Here is a 19125-nt window from a genome sequence, read left to right on the forward strand (position 1 = left end):
TATAATAATAATAATAATAATAATAATAATAATAATAATAATAATAATAATAATATTAAATAAAAAAGCAAGCCAAATGTGCTCTATATTGTGAAAGCTTTAATATGAAAAAGTGTCCATGAAATGGCTTCCTCTCTTTTAAAAATGGCAAAAGATGATTAGGATTATGGCACTGAAGCTCCCATCCTTGCAAACACACAAAATGTGATCTTTGTTCCATACATAATAATATATACACAATATTCAAGTAGGAGGACAGTGGTCCAAAGCAAAGTTTTCCAGTTATCACAAGGGTTATCTTGCTTTCTTTTCTCCATCCAATGGCTGATCTGATTCAGAATCATACAGGCATTTTTCCACACATTTTCTTGGGAACCAACCTCTGATTCTCTCCCCATCTAGTAGTGAGAAAAAACAGCAGAAATAAAAAAAACCTGTACTACTTGCAGATTTTTCCGCCCTGTCCCATCATTATACACTCTGAATGTTGTTGAAAACTGTGCAACATCTTCAAAACTAAACTCTTTTTTCAGTTTTCACAATTTTTCTTCAAGTTATAAGATGGGGGTGTCAAACTCAAGGCCCGGAGGCCAGATTCACCTCAGTGGTTGCTTGGATCAGGCCTGCAAGACCGCCCTGGAAACAGCAAAGGACTGGACTGTGGTGCCTCTGTCAGCAAAAATGGTGCTTGGGAGGACAACGGGTGGCCCTCCCAAGCTCCATTTTTGCTGGCAGAGGGTTGCAGGAAGCTGTCACAGCAGAAAATGGAACTCAAGAGCCTGCTTTCACTGACAGAGCACTCAGGCCACCACAGTTGCCCTGACACTAGTGACATCGAGTTGGCCATGCCCACCTTGGCCCCACCAAGTCAAACACCACCCTGAAGTGGCCCTCAATGAAATCATGTTTGATATCCCTGATGTAAGGCATGACTCAGATTTTGTTTATATAACCATGTTACTGTAGGAGTTTATTTGGAAGCATTACATCCTGCATGTGAAGATAAGGAATGTTTTTTCTAGGACAGCATCTGCCATCAACATATTGAAAATAATCAAAGTTCCTAACAGCACAAACCTACAGATGTCAAACTTGAAGTATATCTCATCATTTCAAAGGAAATATATTTAAAACTGCACTTTTAATTATTTAATCCAGCCGTTTAAATAAACTCAATTTTCTAGTTTCTAGATACACTTTTGGAATACTCTAAATTCTAAAATACTGGAAGATGGACAAATTATCTATTTGGTATAATAGCATAGTACCAGTGGTGGGTTTCAATTTTTTTTAGAACCTATTCTGTGGGTGTAGCCTATTTTGTGGGCGTGGCTTGGCAGTCATGTGACCGGGCAGGTATGGCCAACTTGACATCACTCATGCACACTAAGTCACATGACCACCACCCCAAGCCATGTGGCAAAAAATTTTGGGACTCCTATGGGGGGGGGAGGGGAAAACCTCCCAAAAATAGACAACTGGAGATTTAAGGGCCGAAATTAGGGAGATCGGAGAAGGCAGGACAGAGAGGAATGCAGTAGAAAGCTATCACATGCTGGTGAAAGAACTTTGGGAGATCGGAGGAGGCAAGACAGAGGGGAATCCAATAGAAAGCTATCATACTCTGGGGAAAGAACTTTGGGAGAACGGAGGAGGCATGACAGAGGGAAATCCAGTAAAAAGCTATCACACGCTGGGGAAAGAACTTTGGGCGAATGGAGGAGGCATGAACAGAGGGGAATCCAGTAGAAAGCTATCACACATTGGGGAAAGAACTTTGGGAGAACAGAAGAAGCAAGACAGAGGGGAATCCAATAGAAAGCTACCACATGCTGGGGAAAGAACTTTGGGGAATCGGCGGAGGCAAGACAGAGGGGAATCCAGTAGAAAGCTATCACACTCTGGAGAAAGAACTTTGGAAGAACGGAGGAGGCAAGACAGAGGGGAATCCAGTAGTAAGCTACCACATTCTGGGGAAAGAACTTTGGGATGACGGAGGAGGCAAGACAGAGGGGAATCAAGGACAAAGCTATCACACGTTGGGGAAATAACTTGGGGAGATCGGAGGAGGCATGACAGAGAGGAATCCAGGAGAAAACACCGAATTGGGCTAGGATAGTGCGGACGGGCGGTGGGAGCGAGCGATGGAGCGGCTTCTGGACAGGCGGGGGTGAGCGAGGAGTGATAGGGCCGGGGCAGGTGTTCCAGAAGTTTCCTCTCACTGAATCGGTAAATTTCACCATCCAGTTCTCCTGATCCGGTACAAACCGGCAGAAACCCACCACTGCATAGTACCTTTCTATCTTTAAGGAGGGATTTGTACCACAGATTTTCTCAAATAGAATTATTTTAATCTTAATCGCCTGTCCTCCAAATTTGCTGAAATTCATTTTAAACTATTTCAGATTGGCTTTTCAAATTTTTGTTATAGTTTTAATGGATTTTGCATTTGGAATCATGAACTTAATTGAAAGTGATGTGCTTAAGACATAAACTGTATTTAAACTACAATATGAAATTGAAATAAGATACTCTAACACTGAAACAAAGTAATTACCATTTGTTGGCAGGTCAGTAATTTTGTCGCCATACATCCAGTGCCAAAAAATAAAAAAAGAAGAATAAAGAATTAAACAGACAGCACTTGTTTACCTTTGCAACATTTTAAAATGTTTGAAGTAATCATATATAGAGATACTAACTTCAGTCCTCGGGTGGCTAAAATGTGATCTCCCTTGTGAAGGACAATTCTAGGTTCTTCCGTGCATGGAGTCGTACAGAAAGTCCTCACACCTTTCGTAACAGGGCAAAAGGCCCCATTATAGTCTTCTAATGCTTGGTACCGTACCTGGAAAATTTGAATTAAAAATAAAAGTTGTTTAAGATAATTTGTGGGTTACAAACAATTGATTTCAATGCATTCCATAACTGGTAGGTTAAGGACTAACCAAAACAGAATCAATTAAAATTTTCAACACAGAGAAATAGCTCATAAGCAATTATTTATAATTTTTTCTTCTCTTTTTATTTGATTCTTCTTTTTTGCTTCTATTTCTTCTCAACAAGCTAAAGACATTTATAATATCACACACATATAATGGTAAATAAATTACAACACATCTATAAAAGTAACAATACTTTATGCTATAATGGCATTATTAGTGTTTCCTGTTTACCCAACATAGCATTCAAAAATGTAGCATGAAACCATGCAGCTCTTAATTTTCAAAACAATATAATGCTAAGATCCATACGACAATATAGGCAGCCATGTGATGAATTGCTGATCACTTACACTTCTCACTCTCTTGTCAGCTTTCTGTTTTAACTGTTCAATCTGAAAGATATGAAGCAACATTTTAATAAAGCCAATTTTTCAATGCATTTACTTCACATTTAATTTTAAGTGTGTAAAGGAAAAACAAGGGAAAATATCATACTGTTAAACTGTATTGATGGCAGCCTTCTCTTATAGGCCATTCCAAGCCATCTCCTTCTGGATTTCCAGACCATGTAAAGACTTGCTTGAAGTTATCCCATTTGCTTCCCAGGTCATAAGGAAATACAAAGACTTCTTTTGTTTGATAATACTGAATGCGATCTTTGGCCTGCAAAGAATGTGTACAAATACAGTTGACAAGAAAAAAAACACCACTCAATTATATGAATATATTAGACTTCTAACATGGAGGAACTTTCATGTTACTCAACATTTAAATTTGTGATTATTGTGGTAAAAAATGAGAAAGGCTCAACTAAGATAAAAGAGAAATCTCAGGGCCCACAGTCACATGCAAGAGAAAGGGATTTTTCCCCCTCACTGAAGATTGCTATACTATTTGGTGTTTATTTTCTAATGCTAGAGCAGTAGCTGTAAATAGGAACAGAGAGAACAAAACACCTCTATATTAATTATATAAGCAGAACCGTGATGTTTTAATAAACGTGATGTGAAATGGCACATTTTTAACTTCTTATTTAAATACAGTGGACACTTTTAAAATCATACATTCTTCAGGATTGAAATTAGGCCAAAATATTACCATGTTTTCCCGAAAATACAACATGTCCTGAAACTAAAACCTTGCCGCATTTTTCAGGTGGGCAAAAATATATGCCCCCCTGAAAATAAGCCCCCTGGACACCCCCCTCCAGCCAGGCAGAGCACTGACTTAGCGGTATCCTGAAGGTGCCAACCTGCGGGAGCCGGGGCGGAAGAAAGGCACTCATGTTGCTTGGCCCCTTCGAGATACCGCTAGGTTGGGGAGTGGCGTTCTGCGTGTCTGGAGGGAGGAGTTGCTGGGCTGCTGCTCCCTTGCGAGGGGGCTCCCAAAGAGCCAGACACAGCCTCAGGGGCGAAGCAGCCATGAGGTGACCATGCTCATGAGCAGCCACCCGGAAAACCCTCTCCAGCCGGACAGAGCACCATTCACTGACCTAGGGAGTATCCCTAAGGTACCAAGCAATGTATTGCTCTGCTTGCCCCGAAGCTCCCGCGGCTTGGCATATTTGGGATATACCCTAGATCAGTGCATGGAACTCTGCCTGGCTAGAGAGTGGGGTTGCGCGAGCGCCTGCTCCGCCCCCAGCTCGCATGACTCCCAGCCTCACCATGCCCTGGGCCAGCTGTCCTTGCAGCCGCCGCAAAGCTCCTAGAAAAACTTCTTCTCCGGTTCCAAACTCTGGAACTCAGCTTCTGATTCTTCCAGCAGCGCCAGCTTTAGGAGTGTGCTCTATAGTTATGGGCAGGCTGCTGGAAGAATTGGAAGCCGAATTCCAGAGTTTGGAAGCCAGAGAAGAAGTTTTGCTTGGAGCTCGGTGGCGACTGCAAGGATAGCTGGCCCAGGGCATAGTGAGGCTGGGAGGCATGCGAGCTGGGGGCGGAGCTGGCGCTCGCGCAACCCCCCTCTCTAGCCAGGCAGAGCTCCATGCACTGACCTAGGGGTATCCCAAATGTGCCAAGCCGCAGGAGCTTGGGGGAGCAGAACACCACATTGCTTGGCGCTTTAGGGATACTCCCTAGGTCAGTGATTGGTGCTCAGCACAGCTGGAGAGGGGGTTTGCTGGGTAGCTGCTTGTGAGCATGGTCACCTCATGGCTGCTTTGCCCCTGAGGCTGTGCCCGGCTCTTCGGGAGCCTGCTCGCAAGGGAGCAGCCACCCTGCAACCTCAAAACAATAAGCCCTCCCCCTCTAATAAGCCCAAGCCATATTTCATGGGTCAAAAAAATATAAAACCCTGTTGTATTTTCGGGGAAACACGGTGTTGGTTCAATTTATATTGAGTATTAAAAGAGACAGTTCTATTAAATAAAAATAGTTGCATTTAAATAGGAAAATACCTTCCTTTACAAGAAATCAAACTATTTTTTATTTCATAATCTTTCACTGTTTCTTAAAAGCACTGTGCTGCTTCACATAATTCCTTAAAGTTCTTTACTGTATGCTGACCTCTAGTGATGTAATGGTATCACATATTAAAATTTATTTCTGGAATTATTTCTCAGATTATTCTCAGAATGGATGTGGGAGGTGCTCAGTCATGTCAGTGGTTGTTACAGTTCTTCCCTGAAGGTACAGGGAGACAGTTCTCTGAGTTTCTACATGTACAATGGAATGGACACACCTTACCAATAAAAGAAACTGTTTGTATGTAAAACCATTGTTTGTTTAACCATGATCTGCTGAATAAACTAAAATTGGCTACATTTGCAAAATATGTGGAATTATAAATAATGATTATCATATACCAATAGCTGGGTTAACTCAACTCACTAAATCAGATTGAAGGAAACTATATAGTGGAGAAAAACAGTCTGTCCTTTTTTTTTTAAAAAAAAAAAAACCACTTTTGTGACTTTTACATCTAAATATCAGAAGGACTATTTAATTGGCAACATTTTTCTCTCTTTAGTGAGTAGCGTCTTAGGATGCAGAAGCTTAAATGAAGCTGAGCTGCCGCAATTGTCAAATATATAAATATGAATTTAAGAATGACAAAAGGACAGATTTATTATGAGCCAAGAGAAGTGAATAATTAAAAAGAATGTTCAAGTTGCCTTAAACCCAACATTTAAAAGGCAATAGTGGACATATGTGCTAGAGTCTTCTTGTGATGGAAGATCTTAGAAAATGTGTGAAAAGGTTGTAAAAGATCCTGGCTTAATTAAATCACATAAACAGGAAATGGTACAAAATACTGTTTATCAAGAATTACTACTACATTCTGTGGCATAATATATATTTAAATGAGTATTTGAATAATTATTTTTTACCTTTTCTTCAATCCATAATTCTATTGAAGTTTTATTCCTTAAGATTATTTTCATCTAGAAAAATTACAAAGATTAGCTCATGCCTACAATGTATACAGTGAGAAAAAAGAAATTCATTCCACATAAATTATATTCAGAGCAGTAGATCAAAAAATAGAAAACAGGAAACCTTAACAATACTGTTTATAATTTGAATGAATGAATGAACCAATATAATATAATTCTTTGTAGATAAACGCAATATACATACAAAATAAAAATTTAATAAAATTTAGGTAAAAACAACTCCCACACACAATATATTACACGACATGCCAAATGTGATCATTTATAGTCCGGCTTCTAAGGAGGCCGAAATATCTATTGTGTGCTGGACCCGTGTCCCTCTTGGTTAGTCTCGGCTTCCCGGGAGGTGACATGAGGCTGGCTCCAGGCGATTACCAATGTTTCGTTGAGAGAGGGGTTCTTTCCCACTGCCTTGAAGGAGGTGGTGGTGAGGCCCCTCCTTAAGAAACCTTCCTTGGACTCAGCTTCTTTAGCCAACTATTGTCCAGTCCCCAACCTTCGCTTTGTAGCGAAGGTTGTTGAGAATGCGGTAGCACGTCAGCTTCCCCAGTCCCTAGATGAAGCTGTCTACCTGGATCCATTTCAGTCGGGTTTCAGGCCCGGATACAGTACGGAGACGGCATTGGTCGCGTTGGTCGATGATCTCTGGCGGCCCTGGGACAGGGGCTGCTCCTCTGTCCTGGTCGTATTAGACCTCTCAGCGGCTTTCGATACCATCGACCATGGTATCCTACTGAGACGACTCAAGGGGTTGGGAGTGGGGGGCACCATTTTACGGTGGTTCTCCTCCTACATGTCGGATCAGTCGCAGTTTGTGTTGACTAGAGGGCAGGGATTGACCCCGAGGTGCATCACTTGTGGGGTGCCCCAGGGGTTGGTTCTCTCACCCCTCCTGTTCAACATATATATGAAACTACTGGGTGAGATCATCCGTGGTTTTGGGGTACAGTATCATCAATATGCTGATGATACCCAACTTTTCATCTCTATCCCAAACAACCCAAACGATGCCCCCAACGTGATGTCCTAATGCCTGGAGGCTGTGCGGATCTGGATGGGGAGGAACAGGCTCAAGCTCAATCCCTCCAAGACGGAGTGGCTGTGGTTTCCGTCATCCCGATTTGTGCATCTTGTTCCATCTTTGATGATAGGGGGGAGAAATTTTAGCCCCCTCAGAGAGGGCCCGCAATCTGGGCATCCTCCTGGATACGCAGCTTAGTTTAGAAGACCACCTGATGGCCGTGACCAGGGGGGGCTTTTACCAGGTTCGCCTGGTATGTCAGTTGCGCCCCTTCCTGGATCGGGATGCTCTGTCCACAGTCACTCATGCCCTCGTCCTTTCTTGCCTGGACTACTGTAATGCTCTCTACATGGGGCTGCCCTTGAAGAGCACCCGGAAGCTTCAACTGGTCCAGAATGCGGCTGCGCAGGTTATCATGGGGGCACCTAGGTGCTCCCATGTTACACCCCTTTTAGGCGGCCTGCACTGGTTGCCGGTTGTCTTCTGGGTATGATTCAAGGTACTAATTATGACTTTTAAAGTGCTCCATGGCTTAAGCCCAGAGTACCTGCTAGACCACCTACTGCCACCAGTAGCCTCCCATCGTCCAGTGCGATCCCACAGAGTTGGTCTCCTCAGGGTGCCGTCGGCCAGACAGTGTCGGCTAGTGACCCCCAGGGGGAGAGCCTTCTCTGTGGGAGCGCCTTCCCTCTGGAATGAGCTGCCCCCGGAGCTTCATATAATCCCCGACCTCCGGTCCTTCAGCAGTTCCCAACCTGTGGGTTGGGACCCCTTTCACCTAAGACCATAAAAAAACACATATTTTCAAAAAAATACGGAAAACATAAAATAATTTTATGGTTGGGGGGGGGGGGGTCACCATAACATGAGGAACTGTATTAAAAGGTCGCAGCATTAGGAAGGTTGAGATCCACTGATTTAAATAATAGTGTGTCAATAATCTTCAGTTACTACTATATGCATAACATTATACCAAAACAGTGTATTGATTTATAAAAGCCTTTATTAAAAAAGGACAAAAGGAATCATACTGTCATTTTACTACCTTATTAAATATCTCCCTTTCCTTCCTCTGCTGAGATTTTCACTTGAAAAAAATAGGGATAAATATATAAAAAAAGGAAAAGGGAAATCCAGTTCTATCATGAATACATGGATGAAATTTACATAGCTTCCATTCCTGCTTTATATACAATGGAGTAAAAGCCGCAGGTGAGAAATCAAGCAATGCCCGCACATGTCCATGAGAGCAGGGTTTTTTATAGCAGAAGTGGGAGACCCATTGGTGTGAACAGTCATACTGAAGTCTTATGTAGCATGTCAAAACTTTGAAAAGTTCCCCAAAGGGAAATGGGTGAGTATAAATGCAAAAAGAAAGGATATGAGTATGAATATATTAAAGAAACAGGGCACACATTGCAAGAAATACAGATTGGCAGGTATGTCTTAGCTGATAGGACAACATACTCATATAACGTGTCTATATATGGGCCATGTGAAACAATTTGATTAAATTACTCCTTCAAATTAAAATTGAAATCACTGTATTGACTCATAGCATAGATCAAATAAGGAACATTGGTAATTGTATACACACATAGGCACTAACTTTTAGTAACTCAAAATGAAAAAAAAAAGAATCCTGGTAAAAATTTGTTTTTACTCATTGTGAACTGAATCACAAATTCCAATAGGATCCAGGTTGATTTCTACATCTTAACTTGTCTCTCTCTTTTTTTCTTTCTTTAACACCCACAAATGAACATTTGAAACAGGAAAAAAGCTGTTTAAGAGATAAACCGTTATGAAATTTAATACAAAGACCTCCCATTAAAGAAAGCATGTTTTTCCTCTGTTGCACAACTGATCATCTGTGGAAAGATTTCTATCTCTACTCTCCACAGGCTTCCTTAATCATAATGCTGTGTGGTCATGATTATGAAATACACTGCAGAGAGACTGGAAATTCAAATTTCTGATTGGATATTTAAAACAAGAGTCCAGAATTAAGAGAAAACAAGATGCTATAAGGCACTGAGATCTGCCTCCACACTTTGACCACCAGAACATCTCGTCAGAACATCTCATCTCTGTATCTGACTCACCTGGATAACAAACAACATTCCAACTGCTAGTGTAGTACCTAATGCCAGTCCCAGGGCAAATAACGAGGCAGCAAATGCAGACAACTCAAAAGGAATGATTGGCCGGGGATCCCTCCTGACTGCACTCATATCAATTTTCACAGAACTCCAGCCAAAGGAGACCTATTTAAAAGAAACAAAAGAGAAGAAAATTATTAAGCAGCTAGCTGAACAGTTCATCCTCAGCAAGAACTATCTAGTTTTAACTGTTTATCGATTGAAGTTCAATCTACAATCAGAGTTGTTTCCATAGTATATGACTAAGCCAAAAGTTATATCTTACTTGAAGGGCATGCACTATCTGATTTATTGGAAATGTGATTAGTTAGACATGAATAAACGACAGGCATACTGAATGCACCAGACTTATAGGTAACTTTGAATTTAAAGCTAAGCATTCTGAAAGGAAACAGTGAATTCAACTCAAATTCTTTCTTTAATTTGCTATATTTTTAAATGGTTCCTAATTTCATAGGAAATTTTAAAATAGAATGAACAACATTGAATGACATTATCCACAATTTATTATTACTGACAGAGGCACAGATGCAAAATATAGCACAGAGTTCAATTTCTGAAGAAATGTACTTTCCCATTTAAGGGCATATTATGCCACCCATCTCCCTTATAAGGTGACTCTGGACTTTTAATTAGGTTCATGAAATATATTATATATGTCGAAGAATAACTATTTCTGGGTCAGATGAAGAAAGAATAAAGGATATGGAGCAAAAGCTACAACTTTCAAGAGTTCCAGATTGTCAGTATAAAGACACTTAGCATACAAAACATATAATTTTGACTACAGCCAAGTATAAGATAATTATGAAAGCTGTTCATCCAAAAGTGAATTCATACAATTTTGTGTATGTTTTAAAGAAGCAAAAAACAGTGTTTTCTTACCCTGTTATAAAGCTGAGTATACATGGTCATGACAAAAATAAAAGCAGCGTGGATACAGCCCAGAGGGGCTAGCAGAAGAAAGAGTGTAAATGAGGCATGATTCTGAAATCCACAGCAGTTATTAATCCATGGACAGTGGTGGTCCATCTTCATTACACACCTAAGAAGCAAATCCAAATTTAATACAAGCACAGTGACCAGCAGCCATCCCTATTCTCATTCATCACATCTTTCTTGACATCTAAAAAAAGGCCTTAATTTCAGACATTGATACAGCAAAATAGCTGTAAGTGTAACCCGAGGAACGTGAAATGGGTTTTATTTTCACGTTCCATAAATTATATGAAATGATTTAAGTAAATAGGTATTAACTTTATCCAATGAACAGTATTTATTAGCAATAGTACCTGTTACATTTTCGGCAGTGATGTGAACGTGGTGCTTTGTAAGATTGGCATATTTTACAGTATTGAAGATACATGGAGTCCTGAGAGTTTTCCTAAAAACAAAGCAGTATATATATATATATATGTGTGTGTACACACACACACACACACACACACACACACACACAAATAGAAACTGATAAAGGAAACAAGTATCTTATAAAGTTCATCTATGCATTAAAGCAGAATTTCGGGAAGTAAAATATCTATAACAAATTTCCTGCTGCAGGAACAAGCCTAAAGCACAAGAACAAAAAAATCAATGTAACTGTGTAAGGGTGGTGGAATTGATAAACCATAATCTCAGATGTATTACCACCTTGTTCAATGAGTCTTACCTGCAAGCTGCCTTACTCACTATATAACTTTTTTTCGCAGAAAGAAATTAGGTTTTTTAAAAGGTATCTGTTGTTTAGCTAGTGCTATCCAGTGAAGAGATATATCTGGAAGGAGGTAGACTATAATTTTAGATGTGCAATGGCAATTATATATTGAATTGAATTGAATTGAACAGGTTTATTTATAGGTTTATTTATATTCAGCAAGTATCCACAAAAGTGCATAGATTAATTTCCCACTGGCTCCCATTTTGCTTTCATTCTATAGATCCAAAAATTAGGTTTCCTAAGCAATTACCTAACATAAAATCAGGGTAAATCAATATTTACAGAGTAAAATATTATTTTAAGGGAGGTGGGGTGGATATACCATACTGTTATTTGCTTACTGGTTTCCATCCAATAGGAACATATCCAGGGCCAACAAACATGGCATTGAAGTAGTTATAAAGGATCATAACAGTCCAATTGATGAGCATGATGAAATTAATACTTCCTCCTGTCGTATCCAAAGGCCAGTACCACAGGACTGCATCAATGATAGCCATGACAGAACATATTGCTATTACACTAAGTGCTATGATTGGTCCCCAGTGGCATAGTCTTTTCAGTTCATAGAGATTTTCAAATCTAATGATTGAACAAAACATCCCCATGCTGTATTCAAGTTGATTCTTATTTCATTCAATTTCTTTTAGGATCACATTTCCATTTGTCATATATTTTCATCTCTACTTGAATGGTAAGATGTCCAAACACTAATTTTGAAGTAGCTGGATTTAAGCCATTCTTCACATTTGGAAGAATCATCAACTACAGGAACTCTTCATAAGTTTTCTTTTAAAACCTGAACAAAAAGAAAAGAAAAGAAAATTTCCAACCAAACAACTACAAAATAAACATTTTTATTAGAAACAAATTGATTTAGGGCAACAGATCATGGTTCACTGACAGAAAAATGGCCTATAGAGCACCCCATTCCCTGTTCTTTCTTCGCTCTCTATTATAGTCATGTTTGGCTCTGATCCTTATTTTGTATGTGTGTGTGCGCGCACACACACTGCATTTTTTAAAAATCAGCTGATATCTGAACTGGAAAATTGATTCCAAGTTTGTTACAAGTTAGAATAACTGGTAAATATTAACAAGATTATACCTTTTCTGTCTAATGTGGACCTTGTTAATTATTTTGTTTTGTGAAGGCAAATGATGCAAACAGTTTATGAAGCAAATCCTGGAGAAAATAATTTAAAAATGCCACATTTGAAATAATTTCCAATGAAACATCTGTTTCTCATTCTAAGAAACAGTCCAAAAACTAATTTCAAATGCAAGTAAGAATTTAGATATTTTTTTTAACATGTATGTCACACAGCAGGAGGAAACTTCAAACATTGTTTGTGGCACTGCAATGAAGTTAGCTTTTCATGTGGGAAAATGCCTGGGCTAGCAGACATTTTTGTTTTGGTCTATTTAGGCAATTTCTTTTTTTTTTCTTTTGAAAAAATGCAGTAAAGTAATTAAGTATGTATTAAGCATCTGAAAATGTGAATAGTTCTCCACTACAAAACTGTTTTGATTTTTCACAAAAGAAAGAACAATCTGGTAGTCCACCATTAACTAATAATGAAAAAATCCAAAGTATTTATTTTAGCCTCTTTCATCTTACAGATTGATTAATTCAGTGACATTCCAAGTAAGTTCAAGAAGAATAGGATAACCTATGGGCTCTGTGACACAAGTACTGTTGGGAGATATAACTATTTGCTATACTGCTCTTGGAGTACAAGTAGTCTTCACCTTACAACAGTTCAGTTCGTGACAATTTGAAGTTACAATGATGCTGCAAAAAGTGACGCAATCATTTTTTCACACTTACAACCACTGCAGTATCTCCATGGGCACATGATCAAAATTCAGACGCTTGGCAATTGATTCATATTTATGATGGTTGCATTGTCCCGGGCTTATGTGATCCCTTTTGCAACCTTTTGACAAGCAAAGTCCATAGGGACGCTAGATTCACTTAGCAACTGTCTTATTAACTTAACAACTACAGTGATTCACTTTATAACTGTAAAAGTTGTAAAATGGAGCAAAACTCACTTAACAAATGTCTCACTTAGCCACAGAAATTTTGGACTCAATTGGAGTAGTACGTTGAGGACTATCTGTATTTAAACAACTCTGCCGTGGTCAGTTATACTACATCACTGCTCTATGACCACAAAAAACGATTTGATTTGCAATACACCTTCGCAACTTTTACACATGAAGTTAATTTATACAGAACGCTCATATAAGTAATTCGTTGAAACAACAAAGATCCCAGGGAGTGAAATCCTTCCCTATTTATTAGATCAGGGGAAAAAAACCCATATCTGTACTTTGAGCATCGCAATACAAAACAACAGCACGGTGTTGTTCCCCCTTCTCTACGGACACCGAAGTCCAAGGAAGGCGCAACAGGCAAGTAGTTCAACAGGGGAAGCGCGTGCTACGTCTGCTTCTATATTCTCTGCCTATTTCTCGCAATTTCAAGGACAGGGAAACCATAAAGGAAAACCCTCCTCCTCCTTCTTTCAATGGTAAAACAGGTGACTCAGCAGGCAAAGTAGAACCAAAGGCTGATCGCGGCACAGCCTCTCCCCCTCCTTTCTACCCTTAGATTAGAAGAAGGGAGAGAAGGGTCTGCAAACCCCTTTGCTTTCAACCGAAAGGTCCTCTGTCTTTGCGATCGCCGTCAAGGCGGGACATCGCGGCTTACCAGCGACGAACCCCAGCCTGTTTGGTCCCGGCTACCTCCCCCCCGCCCCCCCCCCCGCTGCCTTTTCTTCAGGCAGTAAGGGAATCCCCGCTTTCCGCCTTTATTTACCGCGCTCTTTCAGCGGCTCCGTGCTCTACTTCCCCGGGACGCCTTCTTAGAACCCGGACATGCAATCCTTCCGTTCCGCCCTGACTTTGGAAATGCCCTCAATAGGCTGGCAAGTGTCCTGGAGAAACACTTCCCCCACGGACAGGAACACATTGCGGATAAAAAAGAGGTTTCAATCCAAAAGCCTTCCCCGGCCCGCAGAATTTTTATTTGTATTTAGCAGCGAACGGACGGTCTCCCTGCCTCTTTCTTATTCTCTTTGCCTTGCTCGAAAAGATAACCCGGTGAAGGTCGTCGACTACACGACGCCAGTCAGGAAAAGGTGCGGGGAGATCCGTCGGATGAGGGAAAATAGGAGAGCGGAACCTCGACTGGCGTCCAAAGCACCCGGGAAGACCTTGCCCGTGGGACTCAATCCGGAAGTCTCCGGCGGTGACAGGAGGAGCGGCTATAGTTGAGAGTTTTGGTGTTTCGCGAAAGGCGAGGGTTGCTTCGTTTGCTTCCGTCAACGGCGGGCAGTTTGGCTGTTTGGACATTCAGGTCCAGTTTTTTGTTCTTTCTTTCTTGCTGCTGCTGCTGCCGCCATCATGTCCTCTGATTTCGAGGGCTACGAGCAAGACTTTTCGGTTCTTACCGCTGAGATCACGAACCGCATTGGAAAAATCCCCAAGTTGGTTGGAGGTGAGTGATGGCGGTGATGGTGGGTGGGTGGCAGCCCTCTGCATCTCTCCAGCCGATGTCACGACCTGCTGCCTACCTATCACCACTGTGGTCCTTTCGTGCCTTGATGATGTAGTTAGTCTGATCATCTAAGGAAGAACTCCGTTGGTCAGACCCAATGATCTTTTTACCCCAGGATTCTGTTTTTCACGGTCGAAAGGTATGGGATGCCTACCAAGGAGGATGGCTCCTCCTCAGATGATAAGTGAGATAGCCTTTTCTTTAATCCCCTGTGGTTTGGCTTGCCCTGGCTTAGCTAAGGTTGCAGGTCCTATGACTCAGCCTGATCTGAGATATTTCAGAACTGGATAGGATAGTTTCTTGTGAAAAACTTTTTGGATATTGAAATTACACTTCATGAACCTCCGTAGAGGCAATGTATTTGTACAGCACTTAAGACAAAACACATATTGGTTGAAACAGGAAGTGTAAGAGAAAAATAGGATTTTAGAACATGTTGTAAACCATTCTATATTCATGATTAGGGTTTTACTTTGCATGAATAGAAATCTATCCTTCAGAAAATAGAGTATAAGCTAAAGATTCAAAGTAAGCAACAATGCCATCACAGACTGTCTTGCCAAATGCATGATTAACAATTATCTAGTGTCAAACACGAAATATGTACACAAAGTAGAGATGCCTTATTATGTCCTTAAACTTGCAACTTTCTGGTGGCTCCATAGATATATCTAGGCAATTTTCTGGAAATAGTGTGGCCATGCAATTTTCTTATCAGCTGTATCATTTGCCATGGCTTTCTTTTGGAATGTCTTTCAACTTCCCAGTCTCAGCCTATAAATGTGCAATTTTATGTTGGTCTTCCACAAAATACTAGCTTAACTCAATCTTTTGCTTCCAAGTTCTGGCAAAATAGGCCAGATTTCAGTACTGTCAAGTGGTTACTAAATATGGCTCTGAGAATAGAAATATTGTTCAACTAAGCATATATTATTTTGTTTTAGATGAGAAGAGACAGTTGGTTTCAAGTGTGGAAAAGCAGCTGGAGGAAGCAAGAGAGTTGGTAAGTTGTAGAAATAGTGTATTAAATTGTGGATACTAAAGGACCGAGACTGGGAAGAGTTTTTCCTTCATGTCTTGATAACCTTGTTAGTCTATCTGGTACCTCAAAATTAGTAGGAGTTTGACAGCATCTTTTCAAACTAACACATTTTTATTTTTAAAAAAATGCTTTCATGGATTGGGTGCATGATGGTTCAGCGGTTAAAAGCTTGTTGGCTGGAAAGCTGAATGCCTGGGTTTAAAACTTGAGTGCCATGCAACAGGGTGAGCTCCTGTTACTCACCACAGTTCCTACCCACCTAGGACTTCGGATGCATGCAAATGCAAGTAGATAAAGAGGTACCACTTTGGTGGGAAGGTAACAGCATTCCGTGCACCTTGATATACAGTCATGCTGGCCACATGAACACAGAAATGTCTTCAGACAATGCTGGTTCCTTCGGTAAGAAAGCAAGTGAGCACCGCTCCCTTGAGATGAACATGACTAGAGATGGGAAAACTTTACTTTTACTTTTACAGTAACTACTTTATTGTAACTTCTTAAAAATCCTTATGTTTGTTAAGATTTTCTGAAATAATTGAGATCAGGTCTTTAGAGAGTTTTAGCTACTCCATGTCTTTAAAAGCACATTTTAAAGACATTACCATTATTAATTAATAAGATACTTGTAATTATCTTATGTGTAACCTGTTCCTGCATAACCCCCCCCCCCGTCTTCCTTTCCCTTCTCCCTGTATCATCCCAATTGGAATCCTGCACTCTGTACACCTGATGAAGTGAGCTATGGCTCATAAAAAACTTAATAAAATAACATTTGTTAATCTGAAAAGATGTTATCAAACTCCTTCAGATTATTGTATGCCTTGGAAGCTGATAGCCAGAATCAGCAAACAGAAAACCAACAGGAATAGGGGAAATTTGTGAAGAAATTGGTAAATTTGGGAAGCTTATTTAAGGAGGGCTATTTGCATAATTGGATAAGATTATTAGGTCTTTAGGACTCAGTGAGATACCTCTGCTTGTTTTCTGAGAACATAGTTTGAACTCAAGGTCTTACAGATGCAGATGGATCATTTTTCAGATAATGAACTAATGGATGGAGTAGCATTGCTTTAGCTAGTTTAGTCCCGAGTAGCACTTTTTAGAAGAAAGTTTGTGACCTAGTGGGCAAACAGATTGTTTACAATTTGTTGTTTACAATTTTTATAGATTTTTATTCTTTTACACTTGTTACATATTATGGCATTTTAGAGTTTGTGATCTATTTGGCAAACATACAGGAAGAATCTTGTGAGAATGATACACAGTAACTTCTGTTTTCTACAGATTAGCATTATAGTTACATTATTTAACTAGGGTTAACAATTGTGTGGGGTTAGAATGGCTCACTTTCTGTAAAAATATAAAACAAGGGCTATCATTTAAGTGGAACAATTTATAAAGAAGGAGATCAAGTTACTAATAACTAAAATGAAATCAAGGAAGATGTGCTTTCTGGTGTATTATATAATGTGTACATTGTCTGGCTTTTTATCAGTTGAGCATGGATTGTGGGTTTATGTTCAGTCCAGTGAACTCCTGACTCTCAGAGTTCGAATCAATTTCTTGAAATCCAAGATTGATGTACTGGAGATGCTTAGAAATATTCAAAGCAGTATTAAGACACAGCTGTCAAACTTGCATTGTCACGTTGTCATCATATGACGTAACATGACTTTTCCCCCTCGTTAAACCAGGGGTGGGCATGCCCAGCGCATGACACAACTGGCCTGTGAGCCACTAATTTGACACCCCTGTATTAAGAGATCTTCTAGGTGGAAGTAGTACTTAGTGCTACTCCCAGTATAATAGCTTCTTTGCCTTCAAAAAGAACAAGGACCTTGACAAGGAGAGAATTGTTTGCAGGATGAGGGAGATGTTCCTGTAGAAGTGACAAATCCCTTGATGATGAACTCACATCAACTTAAAGTCATCACACCTTTATCTCTTATCATCTTGATTACTACAATGTGATCCACATGGGGGCTGCCCTTGAAACACGTTTGAAAACTTTAATTATTCAGAATGCAGTGCAAGCTGTGTTGGTTTCCAGATGGCTTCTGGGTGCACTTCAAGATGCTGATTATCATCTTTTAAACCATAAGTGATACATGTTGGGTATGTTCTGAATGCCCTTAGTGCGGTGTCTTCCCTGGAAATCCAAAAAGGCAGACAGTTCCAACCTTACACTTATGGAAGGCTGTAAAAACTTGGCATATCCTTGTTAGCAGAGACCAATACAAATGAATCTGTAGATAATATTCAAGATCCTATAGAAATATAATGTAAGGGCTCTCATTTAAGTGGAAGAATTGATAAAGAAGAAGGAAACCAAGTTATAATTAAAATAAAAGCAAAGAATATGTGCTTTCCTGTATACTATATAACGGCTTTGTATTCTGTATTTATTATGTCTGTTTTTAATTGTATGTATTGTTTTGTATTATTAGCCGCCTACAGTTATTTGCTTGAAGTGGTAGTGGGATTATATAAATTTTCTATGTTAAGTAAATTAGTACAAGCTATGAGAGTGTCTTAAAAATGGGTTGGGTTACTTAATGCAAAACAGAATAATGAAGGGCTATCAGTCTTGAAAACTCAGTTTTACATTTTGGTGTACTTTTTGCAGGAGGACATAATTGAGAAAAAAGTAAATGTAGCACTCCTTGTTTGAACAGCTGAAAGGCATCTGGTTGGCTGCTGTGACAAAATTTATTTTATTATTAAATTTACAGGTGAAACTCGAAAAATTAGAATATAGTGCAAAAGTTCATTTATTTCAGTAATGCAACTTAAAAGGTGAAACTAATATATGAGATGACTCATTACATGCAAAGCAAGATAGTTCAAGCTGTGATTTGTCATAATTGTGATGATTATGGCGTACAGCTCATGAAAACCCCAAATCCACCATCTCAAAAAATTAGAATATTACATGCAATCAATAAAACAAGGATTGTACATAGAACAATATCGGACCTCTGAAAAGTATAAGCATGCATATGTACTTAGTACTTGGTTTGGGCCCCTTTTGCAGCAATTACTCCCTCAATGCGGCATGGCATGGAAGCTATCAGCCTGTTGCACTGCTGAGGTGTTATGGAAGACTACAATGCTTCTATAGCGGCCTTCAGCTCTTCTGCATTGTTGGATGATGAGAGCCACTTTCGCCCAAAGCACCCAAAACTAGTTCAATGACTGTGGGATTACTGTGCTTGATTGTCCTCTCCATTCTTCCTTCACACTCTGGGTCCTTGGTTTCCAAATGAGATGCAA

General features: G+C 39.8%; 2 protein-coding genes across 5 annotated transcripts in view; one reads left to right on the forward strand and one right to left on the reverse strand.

Moving 5' to 3' along the window:
* Positions 1-79: 79 nt before the first annotated feature.
* ZDHHC6 (zDHHC palmitoyltransferase 6) lies at positions 80-14163 on the reverse strand. Its single transcript, XM_087725832.1, has 11 exons — positions 14067-14163; positions 11581-12038; positions 10815-10906; positions 10408-10567; positions 9466-9627; positions 6274-6327; positions 3441-3608; positions 3296-3337; positions 2702-2848; positions 2558-2600; positions 80-398 (listed from the first exon to the last, which is right to left on the reverse strand). Exons 2-11 carry the CDS (start codon positions 11845-11847, stop codon positions 295-297), a joined length of 1239 nt encoding a protein of 412 aa, XP_087581958.1. The 5' UTR covers positions 11848-12038; positions 14067-14163; the 3' UTR covers positions 80-294.
* A 289-nt stretch (positions 14164-14452) lies between these two features.
* Positions 14453-19125, forward strand: part of VTI1A (vesicle transport through interaction with t-SNAREs 1A) — a 248033-nt gene continuing 243360 nt past the window's right edge. Inside the window, exons 1-2 of one of the 4 annotated variants that reach the window (XM_087725835.1) lie at positions 14453-14747; positions 15752-15810. In XM_087725835.1, coding sequence (XP_087581961.1) covers positions 14654-14747; positions 15752-15810 — 153 coding nt within the window. In that variant the 5' untranslated portion in view covers positions 14453-14653. The remainder of the gene's footprint in view (positions 14748-15751; positions 15811-19125) is intronic. The other 3 variants (XM_087725836.1, XM_087725833.1, XM_087725834.1) reach the window with 3 other exon arrangements.

Source organism: Thamnophis sirtalis, unplaced genomic scaffold (assembly GCF_051295495.1).
Source record: "Thamnophis sirtalis isolate CommonGarterSnake01/CBP01778 unplaced genomic scaffold, rThaSir2_p1.2 scaffold_11, whole genome shotgun sequence".
NCBI classification, from domain to species: Eukaryota; Metazoa; Chordata; class Lepidosauria; order Squamata; family Natricidae; genus Thamnophis; species Thamnophis sirtalis.